Source organism: Sesamum indicum, linkage group LG7 (genome assembly GCF_026168435.1).
Source record: "Sesamum indicum cultivar Baizhima isolate 11 linkage group LG7, ASM2616843v1, whole genome shotgun sequence".
In the NCBI taxonomy this organism is placed as follows: domain Eukaryota; kingdom Viridiplantae; phylum Streptophyta; class Magnoliopsida; order Lamiales; family Pedaliaceae; genus Sesamum; species Sesamum indicum.
The window spans coordinates 9,459,399-9,478,773 of record NC_142663.1 but is presented as its reverse complement, the minus strand read 5'-3'; the positions used below and the strand labels follow the sequence as shown (position 1 = coordinate 9,478,773).

Genomic DNA, 19,375 nt, shown 5'->3' with positions numbered 1-19,375 from the left:
GGCCTGCCTAGTTAAGATGCAGTACCTTGAGTAAGTCATGGTCCCTCCATATGAGGGCGAGGTGTGCAACTCAATTCCCCTACCTCGCCTCCCAACTCAACCACGGGGCTCGAGCTCATGCTCGTCTCCTTTGTTGTAATTACTTCCTTCTGAAACAAAACTCTTGCTATATTTATTTTCCTCTTTTCAATTCACTCAATGGGGATATTGAATATTTATCCACCCATACTGCCTTGTTCTCGCTAGACTTAGGGCCACGATCATTCATGCACGATGCTAATTAGAATTTTGACGAAGGAAAAAATCTAAGAGTAGGGGAAAATAAAAAATGATCATGTGTTGAACATACCTCTACTAGTCATGGTGGAATGACTTACCATTTCTATGAAAACAATTGAAGGAATGCTAACTGGCTAAAAGTATACCGTTTCGATGAAGGTTATGAGCATAAAAACTCAATTAAACTCCCAATTTTTCCATGAAGTATTTCGCAATTAAACAATAGACTAGGCAAAGGGGAATTTCTGCTCGAAAACAAAGTAAAGGATGTCCACATGTTAAAGTCAACACCTCAAATTACCAATTCATTCATCTTTGACGAATACCAACCACTCAAGAAAGGTAAATTATGGGCAACAGGGAGAGTACTTGTGCCCTATCTTTAATGCACCTTGTGAAACCTGTATAGTGGAGAAGACAAGAGAGGGGATATTGCCGGGGAATGGCGTTATTTTGCTTAGCCCATTCTTATCAATAGTTAGTTGTCACTTTTACCTTAACTCCACTTATTTGATCATTCACATATAAATTTAATAAATTCCTTCTTGTTCATCTTTATAATACAAATGATCTTTCAAAAAGTAATGAATCGAAAGACTAAATTTTGCACTAATAGAAAGTGGTAGCTATAAATGGAAAATGCTATTAAAACAAGAAAGTATAATACTGCACAAGTATAAGGAACCCAAATTCTTTGGGCCTTGAAGTTTTCGATTAATATTGTTTAGGTAATTTAACTACTACTACTACTAATAATAATAATAATAAAAAGTATTGATGCAAGTCGCATAATTTAAGTCGGATCATTGAATTTGGTACCCTGAAATCGGGCAGCTGAATCCCTTTTCGAGTTTCCTACAAGTGGATTATGAGAACAAAACATACATTAAACTTGTTGGGTAGCCCTCAACTAAGAGCCTCTAATGCTTAAGTTTGAAAAGTGAGGTTGAAAGCGATCAGTGGAGAGCTAACGAGATCAAGAAATGTGATAAATGCACTTGCGTAATATTCATAAATGCATGTATTTATAGTGTACGGTACCGCATAATAAGATGTCACGTGACATCATCTGGGCGTCCGGGTGGCAAGTGATCCCACGGCTATCAAAACGGGCGGGTCCATTGGACTGGATTAGGCAGGTCGGGTCGGGCGACCGACCCGTGCCTTCATGCGCGGATCTTATACTTTATTGCAAATTCCTTTAAATAACAGGGATAGTTTAATTTTTTGAAAATTACCCTCATCAAATATAGATTGTGGGATTAATTTGACTTGCACTAATACATTATTTAATAAAATAACAAAGACAACAACCTCCATAATATAATAAGGAGAACGACTCGTCCAACACAAAACCCCTCACATCATCACCAGACAGAATTTTCTTCTCTCATTTTCTATTTTCTTTTCTTTTTCTGGATTGTTTTAATTTGGGGGGTTAAATAGAATAGAATGAAATAAATCCCTTTTTCCTTCAGCTTCGTCTCTAAGGAAACAATAGACAACCACTATCTGTGTCTCTCTCTAACGCACACAAGCGCACGCAGGCCGTACCGATGCACGAACCCGAGCTCCATGATCTATCGGATGATGCTGATTATGCAGCGTCGATTCAGCAGGTAATATATTTCAGGATCACATGTTGCTCACTTGATCTTTGCTTAATTCAAGCGTTCTTGCCTAAATAGTCGGTCATTTGACCATTAATGCAGGAGTTGGATTGAAATATTGTTTTACAGTATGTGGATTTATGTAATTTATGTTGGAATCGCACTAGCCTTTATTCCCTTATATTCAGTTCAAATGTGTGGGTTATTGTTAGGGCTCCGCAAGTATGACTCGGAGTGACAGCCGTAGGCTGAGCTCAACGAGCGAGCCGGAGGGAGCGGAGGTCGTGTACTCCAAGGAAAACGTGGCAATTCATCCAACTCAGTATGCATCTGAGAGAATTAGCGGTCGATTGAAGTTGATTAAGCAAGGGAATTCTCTCTTCATGGTACTGTTTTATATCTTTATTTATGTGGAGAAAACAAGAAAATGTTCCGGTTCTTGATCTTAAGTTCTTGAACCTCTGGTGTCACCATTGTATGATAAACTTGCTTTGTTGGTTTAGAAATATAGACATCTTGTTTCCACATTCTTATGGAAGAGTTGCTGGCTTAATGTAGTATAAATGTCATAAGTTCACTGTCTTTACTGCTTAATTTCGGTGTGAGATTGAAAGCAAAAGAGTGCTGAAAGAAGTTTGATGGACACCATCAGCCAGTGATGGAAAATTCATTTTCTAGCGTTTGGTTAATTTTATTTAAAAGATTGGCTAAGTTCCGATATTCATAAAATGTTTTTGATGAAGTGTTGGAATAAATAAGAGTTATGGATCTTATAAGATGTTGTTACTTATGTGGTAAAAGGTAGCTATAGGAGATCCTACAACAGTGTAATACGGGAAGCTACTAGAAAAAGACAGAGTTACATGGGAAGCTACTATAAGACAAAGTGAAAATAACTAGTATATTCTAATCGAGTTACAGACAAAGTGAAACAGGCTTTTATTGATAACTCCTGTATTCTAAATTATGACTTTAAGTTGCATGTATTTCTTCAATGTAGACATGGATTCCTTACAAAGGGCAAAGCTCGAATGCGAGGTTATCTGAAAAAGGTTAGGTTGCAATTATTATGATTTTCTCTTATTTGATGAAAAATTAATTTCCTAAATGCGTAAATTGATTGCCTATTTTTCCACTATTTGGTGCAGATAAGAATCTTTATACGATTAGGGCTGTGCCATTTTCAGATATTCGGTCAATACGTAGACACACCCCAACACTCGGTTGGCAATATATAATTGTAGTTATGTCTTCAGGTGAGCTAGTGATTTATCTAATTCTTAATTTTAATAACCTCCTGGAACTAAATATCATTGACTTATCTATTCCATGTTGATTGTTAACCATATACACCTCATTCACTTGAAGGTAAGTTGTTGGTTTCTGTGGACACTGAATACTTCTAACTGAAAAAGTAGGTGAGATTTTACGACTTGTAATTAAAGAGGAAGAATTATAAGTATCATCAGGTGTTATAACAGACGTTGTAAGGAGCAGATTCTTTCTATTTTATATTCCAATTCTGTTGTTATAAATGGTCCTAATTCGGATCTCACTCAGTTCTGAAGCAATAGAATTTGGTCTATGGAAACTTGAGCAGCTTCGAATGGGCCTTAAAAATCTACTGTAAAGCAGATCAAATGAATTTTGTAGGTCACTGCACATGGCCTAACAATAGCGATTATCTTCTTGGCTACATTGAAACTGAGACGCATATAGTATAGAAACAAAAAAATACTAATTGTTAAACAGATCTACTGAATAAAAGGATTGATTGTTGCAAGTGATTGGGAACAGTCTGAATTTCTAAATGATATCCTAAAGCAGCTAACCTATATTTCCGTATAATTCAATGTAGACTCTGGCATGGAGAGTTCCACGCCATATTTCATGAGTGAATCAATAAATTTTGAACTAGAAGTTATATTGTCAATGAGCTAAAAGTGTCTGGTGCAGGTGTCTCTCATGGTTCTCTGTGCATTTAATTTCTTTTCCCATGTCGGTGAAATATTTCACCAACTTTTATTCACACCCTGTACCATTTCCAGGACTAGCTTTTCCTCCACTTTATTTCTACAATGGAGGAGTCCGAGAATTTCTTGCTACCGTTAAGCAGCACGTTCTTCTTGTCAGGTATGTATTTGCCAAGTGCAAGTCTTCCTTACTTGTATAACTTCTGTTACATAATAAACTGGAAGAATTGCTTCTTTTTCTATAATAAAGCAATAAAGCTGCTATCAGCTGACCTACATGCCAAAGACACACAGTGTTACCGATACTCCCTTGAAATGGGGGTGATGAGAATTGGTTCAGGTTTTATTGCTACAAATCTTTTTGTCAGTGTTGAGTAGCCTTTCCAAAATATATAAATTCGACTTAATGGGGCCCTAAACCACAGGGCTGTTTGTTTATTAATCTGTTCTCTTTTGTACATTCTTCATCTTTGAAAGAGCTATCTGGCACCCTACATTGATACATAATGAAAGAATGAACGACCTTTATGTTATTGAACAATTTTAAGTGTTGGATTGAAATTAAATATGTTAGTTATTGTGCTCCCTCTTGTTTAAGAAATAATTTCAAGAGTCTTGGTTTGCATTTTTAAGGATGTGCCGACTGTGCACATCATGTGAACAACAGCTGCTTCTTCTAGCAAGTGTTTCAACGAAATTAACTTTTTCTATGCTCCTTTCATTTCTTGCAATTGCATGTCTTGTAATGCCCACGTTGCTGCATGCCTTCATTCTTGCATTGAGCTATTACAGGAAGTTTTTCCTTGTAGTCCCAGATGATTTTGGTTAACTGGACATTCAGAATAACAAAGTTGATAGTGTTGAATACTGATCTATGTAATGCGCTCTAGATAATTATTATTGAAGCAAAAATGAAATATGCACTATCTTAACACATTTTGTATATAAATTTGTAGTTTAACAGCATGATGATCTAAGATCTTCAATTCTTAGCTGATGGTGTCAATGATATTTTGTTATATGAAATATGTTAAGTTACGAATTTCTTTGCAAGATGAAGAAAAATAATATGAAATACAGATAGTTGTATCAAGTATATTTATTAGTGAAGTAGTTTATTATCTGAAATGGAAGAAAGCATGAATTAGGAAGTATTATGTAAAAAATGTAATTTGTTTTTTTGGTACTCGCCTGAGAAATCAGCACAATTAACCTGCATATTTTTCTTCTATGTACTGTTTCCAAAATTCCATGTGATTTAGAAATGATGCCCACAAATTGTGTTGTTGAATCATATGATTAAGTTTAATATTAATTTCTTTGGGGTCACTTAGGAACAAATGAGGAGGGAACTAGTGTTGAACATAAAACTATCTTCTTTTGGGATTTTGGTGTTTAAAGGACTCCATGGTATCTTGCATGGACAATTAGAGTTTAATGCTATTTCCACCTTGAAATTGTATATACAAAAAGTGGACAAGCTTTTCTTAAGAGAAGTAATTTTCTTGCAAATTTCAGACTTTATTTCAGTTGATATAATTTTCTTTATAGTTTTTACTGATTTTCATATTTCAGGTCAGTGGAAGATGCCAATGTATTTCTTGTGAATGATTTTGAAAATCCTCTCCAGGTGCGTAGAAGATCTAGTCGCTTGGCATATAATGAAAATTAATAATTCAGTGTGACTTAAGTTGGATTATGAAACTGTTTCTTTTGACTTTCTGCCCGTTAACGATTGCTATGAACAGGTAATCTACCTTCAGTAACTCTTATTCTTTACTTGGTACAGCGGACCCTTTCTTCGTTGGAGCTACCTATGGCTGTTTCTGTTGCAAATGTTCCTTCTACTGCAGCTGTTGGATCTCCCTCTATTGCTGGTCAAGAGAGGGGTGAATCAGATAAAAGCTCCAGTAATTTTCAGCAAAATGGCAGGCAGGGGCAGAAACACCATGATCCTGCTCGTGATATTTCAATTCAAGTATTGGAGAAATTCTCACTTGTTACCAGATTTGCTCGTGAAACAACTTCCCAACTCTTTAGGGATGGCTTTATTGATGGGTTTACCCCTAATGAAGGGAGGAAACATGGTCAGTTTTCACCTGCGTATCAGCACATTACACCATCAAATGATCCTCCAAAAGTTCCCGATGAGGTTTCTGTAGCCCCTGATCCAGTAGAGGTAATACTTTCCTCTCTCACTTTCCTTTTCCTAGATCTTTGTCTACAGTATTGTTTGCCTGTAATCACTTGAAAAATAAATGAGGATTACTTTTAGAAATTCCTCGTATTTGGTTTGTTGTGATTGTAAACGGTTCCTGAAATTGGCATGGGGGTTAAAAGTAATACATAATTTTATGTATGGGTGGGAACTTAGTGGGCAAAACCACCTTTTTGAAATATCATAGGCCGTGGCAAGTCTTGCAATCGGTTCTGAGAGGGATAATTTTCCTGAGATACTGCCTGTCAGGTAGGATGTGAAGATCTCATTTCAAGTTTGTCCTCAACAGATTTATGTGTTGGTTTAGAACTTCCATTACAGGAGTCTCTTATTTAGGACATTGCCCGTTTTCTCACAGAAAACTTTACCTAGGAAACTATTTGTTGGTGAAGAAGCAGCCACCAATGTTGAAATTTTTGAGCTTATCAATTGTAAGGAGGTATAATAAAAGGCGATTTGGATTTTTTTGAGAGTCTCAGCTCTTCTTTGTCTTGTTGATGCCGCCATGTTCTAATCAGAAAATAGTCCACTTTATTTAGTAGAATTGTGTTACAATATGAGCTGGGAATTTTTAGTCAATCTACTTTGTCTTTATGTACCAGAATGGACTTCCTGATCTGATTTCTTTGTCTTTGATTCTCCTTACTGACAATTGCTGCATGTTGATTGATGCGATGGACATTTGATATGTGTCAATGCTGCATTCTACTGTTAAATGCTAAAGCACGTAGCTTAAATATAGGAATCCATCCTCAGTAATGTATTGTGCTGTTAGATAGTGTAATATTGGGAACTTCTGAACCTGGTACATTTTCTCCATGGTCCTGTTGTACATGAATATACAGGGCATAAATTTTTTGCATGCTATTTTATGTTTGCATGCCGTCTAATTTACTAGTTGCAGAATTAGGTGGCAGGAACAAGTAAATTCTACAGAATTAGTTTTCAAGTGCAAGTAATATTCAGAATTAGTTACCCAGCTCAAGCATAAATGATCGTTATACAAATATAAACTCTTCGATTTTAAATTTAACAATTTTGAATGTCCTTTACACCAATGGTTTTCTTTGGCCGTTTCCTTGCAACCTTCAAACCAGTTCAAAAAGTATGGTATGATGGGCAGTTAAAATAACATTCTAATTTGTATATTCTTGAGCTACTTGTATTCTCTTTGCAACACGACACCAAATATCAGTCATCTAATTTTGTCTGCTTGTACACTTAGAATATAAAATTCAATTTTGGGATAAGGCGATTGAATGGTGTAACTACAATTATCCTCCTCCTATGACATATAAACAATTTCTTCATTATTGTTCCTTGTTTTGTAATCCTTGTATAGTACGTCAGAAGTAATCCTATATATCATGGCCTATTGAATTTATTGTTGCTTTCCCTTAAAGATTTGAAAGCATTGGATCAACAAAAAGAGGTGAAGATTACCATTGTGTTTTTTGGCATAAAGCGACAACTTTATGGTAGAATGAGAAAGAATATTAATATTATGAGTGCAAACAAGATTTGGCAACATTATTTTATTTATTGGTCTTGAAGGTATTCCTATACTGAGTACAAAGTTAGTTGTCTCTTTAAAGTTAAAGATAGTTAAGCATAATGGAAGGATAGTGGTAATTTAATAGATATCATGGATCAAGACAGGAAAGGTGTATCTTTTAAACTAGTAGAGATAATAAGCTAGACGTCCGTTTTGGTACCAGGGGAGTATGTCTTTACCAAATATGTTTTAATTGTGAAATCCTCAAAAGAATTTGGGATATTTGCATATCTTTCTGCAGTAGCATCAAGCTGTTCTTATTTTATCACGATATCTGTAACAAGAGCAAAATAACGATTAATTGTGAAATCAACAAAAAGCATTTTAGAAATCTATATCTTACCTCAGATGCGACTCTTACCTTTACATACATTCTTGCATGTTTATTACTTTTTTGCTTTCTCTTGTTTGATGCATTTGGTTTGCTCTTAGGTTACATGTGTTAAAATTTAATTACATTTCTTGTTCCCTTGGCAGTTTGATAAATTATCACTAGTATGGGGAAAACCACGTCAGCCACCATTAGGGAAAGAAGAGGTAAGTGTTTTTGCCTGACTGATAAGTGTTAAATGTTCTGTCTGATGTCTGTACTGAATTGAATATTCCCCTGTTCTCCCCATTTCCATGTCCTTTTGTTCATCATTTTCATTTTTATTATTGATTTCACATTTTTGAAGAGCTGAGAGACGACTTGTATTGGTGGTTATCAGCAGTAATGGAACAAGTAGTTACTGACCTATGATAAAGTACCTTTAAGCTTTTACTCGTATGTACCAAATTTCTTTGTGTTTCATTTTGGAGTCTTGATAAGAAGGCAAAGTAATATTTTCAGTCAGTGATGAAGATGGGATTTGTTGGTTTCAATGTTAGTGGCTCCTGGCAAGTTCATACAGTCCTTAATTGCAGGGCAGAAGTGCCATAAGTGATAATTTTGGTACTTGTTCACTGTCTGTTAGTTTTACTCAACATTAGACATTAGTGCCACATAATGAATATAATATTATATTAATTCTGTTATTTTATATTATAATACAACTTTAGAAGTATGAATAACTTGGGATATTTTAAGTTTTCCAATATTTTTCTGATAGACTAAACTTATAAAGTCCATGAATATAATTTGATATGGTAAAAGTAATTCCCTAGGTGCCTAATTAATAGTATAAGACCTCTACGTCGGCTCTGAATAAGTTTTGGATATACAATGTAATGCATTGAAGTTCTTCATCCATTAAAATTTTGTCACACCATTTTTCCAATAATTAAGCAGCATATCTATACCATTAGACTCTTTATCAGACTCTAAGTTGAGTATATAATTAGTTAATGATTTTAATGCTTATCCCACTTCAATTCATTCATAAAACATTATTATTATTTTTATATTTTTTGCCACATTCTTATTGAACGCATGAGATAAAAAATGAAAATTAAGCAATACATATTAGAAAAAGAAATTACAAATGGATTGGGATAGTTAGTATAAGAATTTAAATTGAAAAACTTAAAGAAAAAAAGAACTGAAACACCTAATCCTTTCCTTTTTCGCCCCTCCCCCAGTATCCTATTTCATAAGTTAAACAAATTTAGTGTATGGAGTAGATACATAATAATATTTTCATGATAAATATAGGGATAAAAGAATAAGTATCATCAAGAGAATTAATAAACAAAATCAAGTGTTATATATGGGAGAAGATGAAAGTTATGTAAAAGGCAAGAGCTACAAAGCGCACATTGTCAGTCTTTTTACATGAAACAAAAGTTCATATACTCAATGGTACATAGAGAAGATTATAATGGAAGATAGGGAGTCTAATTATTTGTGCAAAATTAATTAGTTTAATAGTATTATTATATAATATGTATTTTTCCTATCAGAAATAGGTGTAGAACCACACACACCGATCACCAACTGGTATTTATGAGATAGTGCTAGATGTAAACGATTTAGTTCGCTCATCAGAGTGATGCAAAATACTCTTTTCTTATCGTAATTTTCATTAGTAATAAAATTTATATCAAAATTTTCTGTAGTTCCTAGTTCAGTGTATGTAATCAGACAATTTGCGTGGATTACAGAACTTGGTTTTGCGATTTTTTTTAGAATTGATGATCAATACTTTTCTCTTTCAAAGAATTATCAGGTTTTAGTTGTCTTTTACACTTAGTCTTCAATTTAGTTGTCTTCCACAAACAAGCAGACTGAATTGTTGAAGAGCTTGTGGAAACGAATGTAGAACTACTTCGTTGTTTCAACACTTCCTTTAGAATTCCAAAATTTTCAATATTTATGGATATCTTGGAGCTCTGGTTAATATAAGAAAAATTCTACTGGACATGATTAGTAGGATGGAAGGGTTTTGAAGACAAGATCATCACGTTCATGGCGGCAGTCTTGAAACTACTTTGACATCTTGGTAATTTTAAAGAAATGTTTGAGGCTTTGTCATTATTCTTCTAGCAAGAATGCAAGACCAAACTAGCCAAAAGAGTGCAGTTAGATAAAACTTTTCCTCTTTTAAAAAAGATAGGATCCTCCGACATATAAACCAACTAAAGATTCCCTTGGCCCTCAAGCCTCACAATCACGATCAATTCTAAGGAACAAAATCTTTTTGTTGATTCTTAAGAAATTATGCTGATTGATTGGATGAGCAGCCAGACTACATGATACCAACCAACCCACCCATGGATGAAAATGATTCCAAAGAAATTTTAGATGTTCCAATATGTTTATGAACCAACAAATAGGATGGATATTCAAGTCTGAGGGCCTTGATTCTTTCTTATTCTGATTCCAACACTGTTTTCATATTTAAGCAAATACTAAGATCTGCTGCTGGAGTGGATCTTCTTACAGGTGAGTGCACTGCATCTCATGTGAATGCAGGAGGAACTTTGTAACTGAGAGAAAGATAAATAGTTGAGAGGAAGCGATACTAAAGAAGACTATTATTTAAACCACTTTGGTTGGATATGAGGGTTGGTTGGTTGGTATATCCTTTTTTTTCCCCGTAGACATAGCTTTCGTTACATCCCATACCAGACAACTAACTTTTAGTCTACCTAACAGGCGGTACAAATATCTTAGTCCAAATAACAATAGCCGGACATACTTTTGACACTTTAGGACAGTAACTAAAGCACACTTTCTGATACATAGGACAACAGTTTGAAGCAGACTTATTATACTTCTAGGATAGTAAGTTAAAGTACACTGACTAGAGCATACAGACTTGTTTTGGATAATAACTTAAAGAAAGTAACAAATCAGCATACATCCTTGAGGGAGTAATCTAGATTGACTTCTGGGGTATGTTCATCCAAGTGTTCTAGGTTAGAAGGGAGTACAAGAGTTCTCTGACCAACAGTAAGGGCTGGGTCGTGTGGTTGATTGTGCCTTGATAAGGATGAAAATTTATAGTGTTGTGGGCATTCTTCCTTTGAGAACTCTCTTTATGCAAACAGATACTAATCTCCTCTTAAGTGTATGAACCAAACAAATTATGGACCAAATCCTGGTAACATTTCTGGAGTTAAGGGGCGCATGTACTGGAATTGGAGATACCTAATGTCTTTCCACCTTCTCACAAATTAAAAGGAAAAAGAAAAGAAAATTGATTAAAACTCATGGTGATTGGCGAAGGGGACTCCACACCAAAAATAACTTTAGTTCTCTGTATGTAATGATGTTGGTCCCTGGAAACTATCTCTCAGAGGTAATATGGGTATATGGTATGGTGATGCGTCTTGGAAACTGCATGTAAGGAGATATAATCGGTGTGCTGTATAGTAATGTGCTTTCTTTCCCTTAAATGTAATAATTAAATAATTTTCTTCCACTCTTTTTTTCTTTCTCATTTTTTTTTCATGCATGATGCACAAGATTGCTTGAATAGTTGACACTTCATTGTATGCCACCTTTGAACAAGGCTGGGGACTTACTCTAGAGCTTCACCATAATGCTTATTTCAGTAATATACCTAATTAGGCTCCAAAATAGAGAAACAAATAAAGAATAAGCTATCACTTTTATTATTTTGAAGTACAGAAATCTTATAAATTGGAAAAACATCAGGGTTTTCCCCCTTAATTGACATGTTATAGTTTCTTTTAATGATTGACAAGGGAATCCATCATCTGTTGCTTGACTTGAATTGATTTTTTTTAATTACTCTAAATATGAGTGCTTATACTGTTTGTTATTATTCCATCTGGTTGGAATTTTACTTGAAGTGGGCTACCTTCATGGATGCTGAGGGGCGAGTAATGGATCCAAAAGCATTAAGAAAACGAATCTTCTATGGGGGTGTGGAACACAACCTACGGAAGGAGGTCTGTATATTTGAAGGAGATTACTACTTTGATGCATGATCATTTTGTTGAACTATATGAATTTGACTTTCTTTGCTTCTCTCCTGGTACTGGAAGTTCATTATTTATTATTTGTAGGTTTGGACATTCTTGTTAGGATACCATGCATATGACTCAACGTATCCAGAGCGAGAATACCTCATGTCAGTAAAGAAGGCAGAGTATGAAACAATAAAAAGGCAGTGGCAGGTTTGTCGATGATTACAGATGATTTCTGACACTTTTTCAAGATTTCGTTCTGGAATATGCAAGTCCATTATTGTTGGCTATGTTAATGTGCATCTTTCTTAAAGAGCGAAACTTTTAGCCCCAATGTTCTTTTTCTATTTAATCAGACTGACAGGCAAATCAATCTGTACTGTAGGAAGTGGCAACAACATCCATATTTAATGTCCTTTATAGCATGCTCTTGGATTGAGAAAAAAGTGCAAACACCTTGAGACTTAATTTCTTTCTTACCTATTGTTTGATCCCTTATTTCATTTCTCGTTCCAGTTGCACATTTATGAAACACTGAATCCCCTGTTCAGTGTTGTCTTGTTCCTGGAACTGTTTGCTTTAATCAAAGCTACTATTTAGCTGAGAATTAGGTTTTTAGCCCTTGCTTTTCGCTCCGGTGGCAGGAGCAACGTCTTTATTAAACCATTTACTGCTAGAGTGTTATGTGGAGAATTTGTTTCTGCGCTGATGTTTTGGCATAATGTTCTGAAGCTAAACTAGCTGAGAATTAGGGCTTTAGCCCTTGCTTTTCGCTTCGGTGGCAGGAGCAATGTCTTTATTAAACAATTTACTGCTAGAGTGTTATGTGGAGAATTTGTTCTGCGCTAATGTTTTGGCATACTGTTCTGAAGCTAAACTTAAAGACATTGCTAAGTTAAGAATAGGACTCCAAAGCACAGCTTTAATATTGCTTGTCAAGCACTTTCTTAAAGCCAATGGCATTAGTTGAGGTCATTGATGCTCACTCTTACGAAATACTTGATCAGTTCAGTTTCATAGAGCTAAATTGATCAAATCTTGGAGGTTGCTCGGATTAAATTGTTTGTGTCGTGAAACTTAAGCAATGCACCAGAAAATGTGAAGAAGTCTGATGCATAGGAACTTGACCACGCCTCTTATTTGGTGGCTTTAGGCGAGTCATATTATAGTAGAAAAATGTTGACTCAGACTAACTACAGTTTTTTGCATTGCAATACACTAAGATTCTTAAAACAGAGTTTGAGAGTAATTTCTTTGAAGATCAATATCCTGATTGGATGAAAAATATCCAGGAGACAGGATCCTAATGCTGAAGCTAGAGAAGTATCGTATCTGGAAAAAAAGGACATTGCATTCTTTTCTGAAATTTGTCCATTTAAAGTTTCAATGTGGTAAATCGGGTGATATTTTCCGAGAAGAGTTCAACTTGATATATGGGACCTAGATCACGAATATAATGTTATTGTTTTCTCAGAGCATCTCTCCGGAGCAGGCGAGAAGATTTACAAAATTCAGAGAGAGGAAAGGCCTTATTGACAAGGACGTGGTATGCTCAATTGGCACATTTTCTTATTTACATATATGTTTATCAACTTCCCATATAGAGTGTTTAATTGATCAACACTTTCATTTTTGTTCTCCATTTCAATTTTCTAGGTGAGGACTGACAGGTCGCTCTCATTCTATGATGGGGATGACAATCCTAATGTGTATCTCTTGCGTGACATACTCTTGACATACTCATTTTACAACTTCGATCTTGGGTATTGTCAGGTAGTTAACTTCTATTATCTCGTAAACACTGCAACTTCTTGTGAAAGTATGTTCCCAGCATAGTTGTTACCCATTGTTTTCTGCTGCTTGAGACATATTTGCACTTTTGACTTTTAGGGCATGAGTGATCTTCTGTCGCCAATCTTGTATGTGATGAGAGATGAATCAGAATCCTTTTGGTGCTTTGTCTCACTTATGGAGCGTCTTGGACCTAATTTCAATCGTGACCAAAGTGGGATGCACACTCAACTTTTTGCATTATCAAAGGTCATACTTTCTCCTTCTCTCTCCCCCCCCCCCCCCCTACTTGACTTTTGTGTTAGAGTAGATTCCATGGATCTGCTACAACAGCTTGTTAGCCTTGACAGTATACTTCTCTATATCCTAGAATTGGCCCGTTCAGCATTCTTAGTAGCTACACTTGGTTACCTTTGCAAATGGGACAAAATCTGGTTGTTTGGGGTTTAAAGACTTGGTCTATAAACAGGATGATTGGTTTAATGGGGAGTTGTGGGTTACGCAGCTTCCAAGGAATCTCTTTTCATGGGGAATGCCATATTTTATGCATGTGTTGTCTCCATCACCATTGTGTCCTATTTCTATTTATGCAAGATACTAGTTATTACCCCGTGCCAAGTCATGGTAGGATTATGCCTTTTAAAAATATAAATAAAAAAATATTAAATAATTTAAATTTTAAAACATAAAATTAAGTTATCAGAGGTATTTCTGAGATTCAATTAATCAAATTAAATAGTTATTAAGTGTGACATGGTAAATCAGAGTTTAGTGAGACTACCCAACTTTATGTATACGCTTGATTCTTCAATATTGGAATGCCTTGGGCAATATCCTTGATCGATAATTGTTTTAATGCATTCCTTTAGTGCAATCCCCAGCAAAGTAAGTTAACAAAGTCCGAATTTTTTTTTTTTTTTTTTTGGGGGGGGGGGGGGGGTGTTAGAGAAATTACTATTAATTTATAAATAAAAAAATGTATAATAGACATTGTACTTACCAATGAATTGTATCATTGGAGACATGAGATACATCCATGTGGATATTGATTTCACAGGCAATTTTCAGAACACTTTAGAAATGTGAAAATGGAATGAATTCTGTACCATTAGATGATGTTACGACGCCTTAACTTTTATGTAATTTTGATTTGAAGGGGGAGTGGCAGTGAAGTTCACATGAGAGTGGCTTATATTTATCATTAAATAAAATTTAAAAAATCATTTATTTTCCTAACTAATAATAATAATTAGATTTTTTGGATAAATAATAATAATTATGCAAAAAATTTTCATCTTGTCGATAAATTTACATATTTTGGATATATATATTCATTTAAATATTTAGAACAACAATTATGGAAGATAATACCCATTAGATTCATTTGGATAAATACTAATAATTATACGAAAATAATTATTATATTTTATACTAATATATATTTTGAATAAATATGTGTATGCATTTAGAAGGATAGATAAAAAGAAAAGTAGTATTGATTAGATTCTTCTGGACAAATATGAAGCATTGGGTATATGTCTCATGATTCTGTTTCCTTGTATATAGACAAAAAAAAAATATTAGAAGATAGTAATCGAAGTTACAAACATGATTATATAAAAGTAATGATTTAAAATGAATACCTTAAGGCTTCATTGCATGCATTGTTCGTGTCTTGAATACTTGACAGAATCTTTGACCTTGATGAATGTAGGTGTATGTAATTCTTGAGAAAACTCCCCAATGTCAAACTTTAGATTGATGATTTCATTTGATATTCTTTAGAGGGAGTAATAGTCGTTCTACTAGTTGTACCATGGTTGTTAAGTGCACTAATTTGTGTCAATTTGCAATGTATTGCCACATATCCATGAGATTTATTATTCTTTTCCCGCAGACCACAAAATTTAGAAAACAAAAGAGTGATTCACTTAATCAGCAAGTGGAAGAAAAATACCAAAAACATTAAATTGGTAAATGTGGTGTACCTATTTGTAGCCTATCAGTGAAGTATTGGCATAAGACCATGATAAATTATTTAAGCCATTTAAATTTATTTCTAAAAGGAAAGAAGAGGACAAATGGGAGAGAATCTTGATTATGGAAATGCCATGACAATTTCCTTTATTAATAATTATTACAATTTTAACAAAATTAGAGTCCACAAAAATAATAATGATAAAAGAAAGGTTTTAGTTGACAGAACTTATTAATGAATTGTAAATTTTAGCATTGACATGAGATACATCCATGTAGATATTGAGTTTACTAGTAATTTTCAAAGTAACTCGTCAAATTGTGAAAATTGTCATTTGGTGCCAATTAAAAGTATGAACGCAAGGCCATGTGTAGACCCGCTATTTATAATACTACATCCTTTAAGTAATTTTGAATTTGAATGGCAATAGTAGTTGAGTTTTGATAAAATTGACTTATCTTCATCATTAAATATAAATAAAAAAATTATTATTTTGATTAGATTTTTATGGATAAAAACTAATAGTTATACAATTTTTTTAAGGGTAAATTACATTTTGTCATCCGAACTACACCCGTTTTTATATTTTGGCATCTAAACTTTTTTTTTTTTTTTTTGTGTTAACTTGTCATCTCAACTTTGAGAAATTTGCACTTTACCATATATGATCGGTTTTTTACTGATTTTTTTACCGAAAAACATCACACACTGTGCATATGTAAAAAAATATCACATCACGTAACCCTTAAATATCACATGTGCACTACATGTGATGTTTCTTTAAAAAAGACTTGGTGAAAAATAGTTATAAATGGCAAAGTGCAAAATTTCTTAAAGTTGAGATGTAAGTTGATACAACAAAAATTTAGATGCTAAAATGCAAAAACAGTATAGTTCAGATGAGAAAATATAATTGACCCTTTTTTTTTTATTATATTGCTGATAACATACATGTTTTTGGATATATACTAAATGTTGAATAAAACATGAATTTATTGTATGTTTGGATACAAAATATATGTATATATTTAACGAAATATATATGAAATTCCTTTGGCAGTGAAACCAATCCTCTATTATATGAAATTCATTGGATTGTAAGTGTAATTTTTGGCAGAGATATTATATCGGATGTACAATCTATAACTGATACATATAGCTTATTCTATTCTTCCAAATGTATAAATATATATATTTATCCAGCAGATAATAATTCTTTTTTGATAGACTTATTGCCAATAATAAACTATAACTGATACGTAGGCATAATATTCAAAGGGTAACTATAAATCATTTGGATTGACAATAAGTCAATCATCTTAATCATACAGAAAAGAATTATTATCTATTGGACAAACATATATTTATATATTTAGAAAAATAGATAAGAAAATAATATTGATTGGATTCTTTTGGATAAATATCAATAAGTTTTTACTTTTTTTTTTTAATTCTAAAAACATTTGATGTTTCATTTGGCATAATGAAGTCATTGTGGCAGTCCACATGAGCACATACTCAATGTTTGTGTATTATATATGGATTTTTCTATTTCAAGGAAGAGCTAGTGTTTAAATGCTTATTTCATTACCTTATGCTTAAATTTAACAAGTTCTAAAGAATCTTATTTTGCCAATATTTATTTGTCATACTTGGGAAGAAATCCTCTCCCGTGTTATTGAGAATACTTTCACTTAATCTAAATGCGATTTTACTTTAAATCTAAAGTTGTGATTTTAGAGATTAAGTTAATTTGTTTTTGAGTTATTTCTTATAAATATAGGGTAACCTGAAACAAAATGATCAAGATTTAATTTTTCTTGTTTCATGGAAAATGTCAAACATGCCATTCTTTAAGGGATGATGGGAGTTTGAGTTCTCTCTGGAGCTCAAGGTATGCAAAGATCAAATTTACGTGTTTAGTTAAGGTGACAAATTATGGTGGGAGAATGGCTCATCAAATTGCACCATAATAATCCTTGGAAGCTCCTTCGAGGTTCTTGTATGTTCTATGTTTAGCCAGTTGAGTTGGATGCCAATTAATCTTCTAATGTGAAGTAGTTGTGTACCTTTCCTTCCACTAATCTCCTTGCCAGTCTTACTTTACTCTGTACGGCTTCTCAGTGTTATTCAGTTCCTACTGGCATTCTATTAAATAAATTGGCTGTTTTCTGGAAATATCTAATAAATATTTTCTTTTTTTCTTTAATCTATGCAGCTGGTTGAGTTGTTAGACAAGCCATTGCATCACTACTTTGAGCGGAATGATTGCTTGAACTATTTCTTCTGTTTCCGCTGGATTCTGATACAGTTTAAGAGGCACGTGTCACTGCATTTTTCATTATGTTTTATTTATTCAATGAGCGAATCCCTTTCATTGATTTTATATCTCAACTAGACATCTGCCTTGAAATTATGTTCATCTAATCATCCCAACATGCTGTCACTGTAGTTGATAATTCATACATAAGAATTGTTCCGCTAAAGCAGCTTCAAAGGTTATTTATTTGATCAGAGACACTTAAATACAGAGACCCGAGGCATTTATTTGAGTTCTGAATGCTCATTTAAGATTATTCTATTTTTGAGTTGCATGATCGAACTTCTAAGTCTGAGATTGTTGGAGATAGATAATGCATTTTCTAAAATAAGGCAAAAGATATAATTCAGAAACGAATGGATTAAGACTACAACATTGTGTTCTTAAGCATGTCTTTTAGAGTAAATACTTCCAACATGTTGCATCCATTGAGATAGGTTGAAAAGATTCTTCAGTTCGTTCTATGGATGAAAGTCTCATGTTTTTGCGTCTTTTGCAGGGAATTTGAATATGAGAAAACAATGCGATTGTGGGAAGTCATGTGGACTCACCATCTGAGTGAGCATCTGCACCTTTATGTTTGTGTTGCAATCCTCAAGAGACATCGTAGTAAGATAATGGGGGAACAGATGGATTTTGACACACTCCTAAAATTTATCAATGAACTGAGTGGTCAAATAGAACTCGATGCAACCCTAAGGGAAGCGGAAGCCCTTTGTATATGTGCCGGTGAGAATGGTGAAGCTTGTATCCCTCCTGGAACTCCACCTTCGCTCCCTATTGAGGATGGTTTAGTGTACCCTCAGCTGGAGGATGATATACTATAGACGATGCGTAAAGGACAATCAAGACTTGTGGATTGGGTTGGCAATGATCTTTTCGACATTGTAAATATAGTTTCAAGATATTCGCCATATTCTATGCAGTGGCATTTGCTTTTGCATGGCACTTTATATGCTATTTTCGCTGTATTCTTCTTTTAAGGATTAATTAACTTTTGAATGAAAGAACTACATTCTTAAACAACGCAATTGCTACAAAGGTAACGAGATGTAGCTAATCAACAATTTTGGATAGCACTTGCTACAGTGAATGATATCAGTACCCAGATAGTCTGAGAGATTTTGGAAATCCCCAATTCCAATGGATTATGAAAAGTAAAAGCAAGAAAAGAGTTTTGTTGTGTATATTAACATTCATTAATTTTTAGATAACGATACCCAGCTTCAGTAACACGGGTAGAGGGCTAATGGCGCTTTTCAGTCTGAAAATATCTGCATGGCTGCAGTTGAACT

General features: G+C 34.0%; 1 protein-coding gene across 1 annotated transcript; it reads left to right on the top strand.

The window, feature by feature from the left end:
• Positions 1–1,678: 1,678 nt before the first annotated feature.
• LOC105166456 (RabGAP/TBC domain-containing protein) lies at positions 1,679–19,106 on the top strand. Its single transcript, XM_088882533.1, has 15 exons — positions 1,679–1,898; positions 2,102–2,275; positions 2,890–2,941; positions 3,038–3,145; positions 3,938–4,022; positions 5,438–5,492; positions 5,652–6,041; positions 8,113–8,172; positions 11,875–11,973; positions 12,091–12,201; positions 13,466–13,537; positions 13,648–13,764; positions 13,882–14,031; positions 17,979–18,079; positions 18,580–19,106. The coding sequence occupies exons 1-15, from the start codon at positions 1,836–1,838 to the stop codon at positions 18,905–18,907; spliced, it is 1,965 nt and encodes a 654-aa protein (XP_088738659.1). The 5' UTR covers positions 1,679–1,835; the 3' UTR covers positions 18,908–19,106.
• The last annotated feature ends 269 nt before the right edge of the window (positions 19,107–19,375 follow it).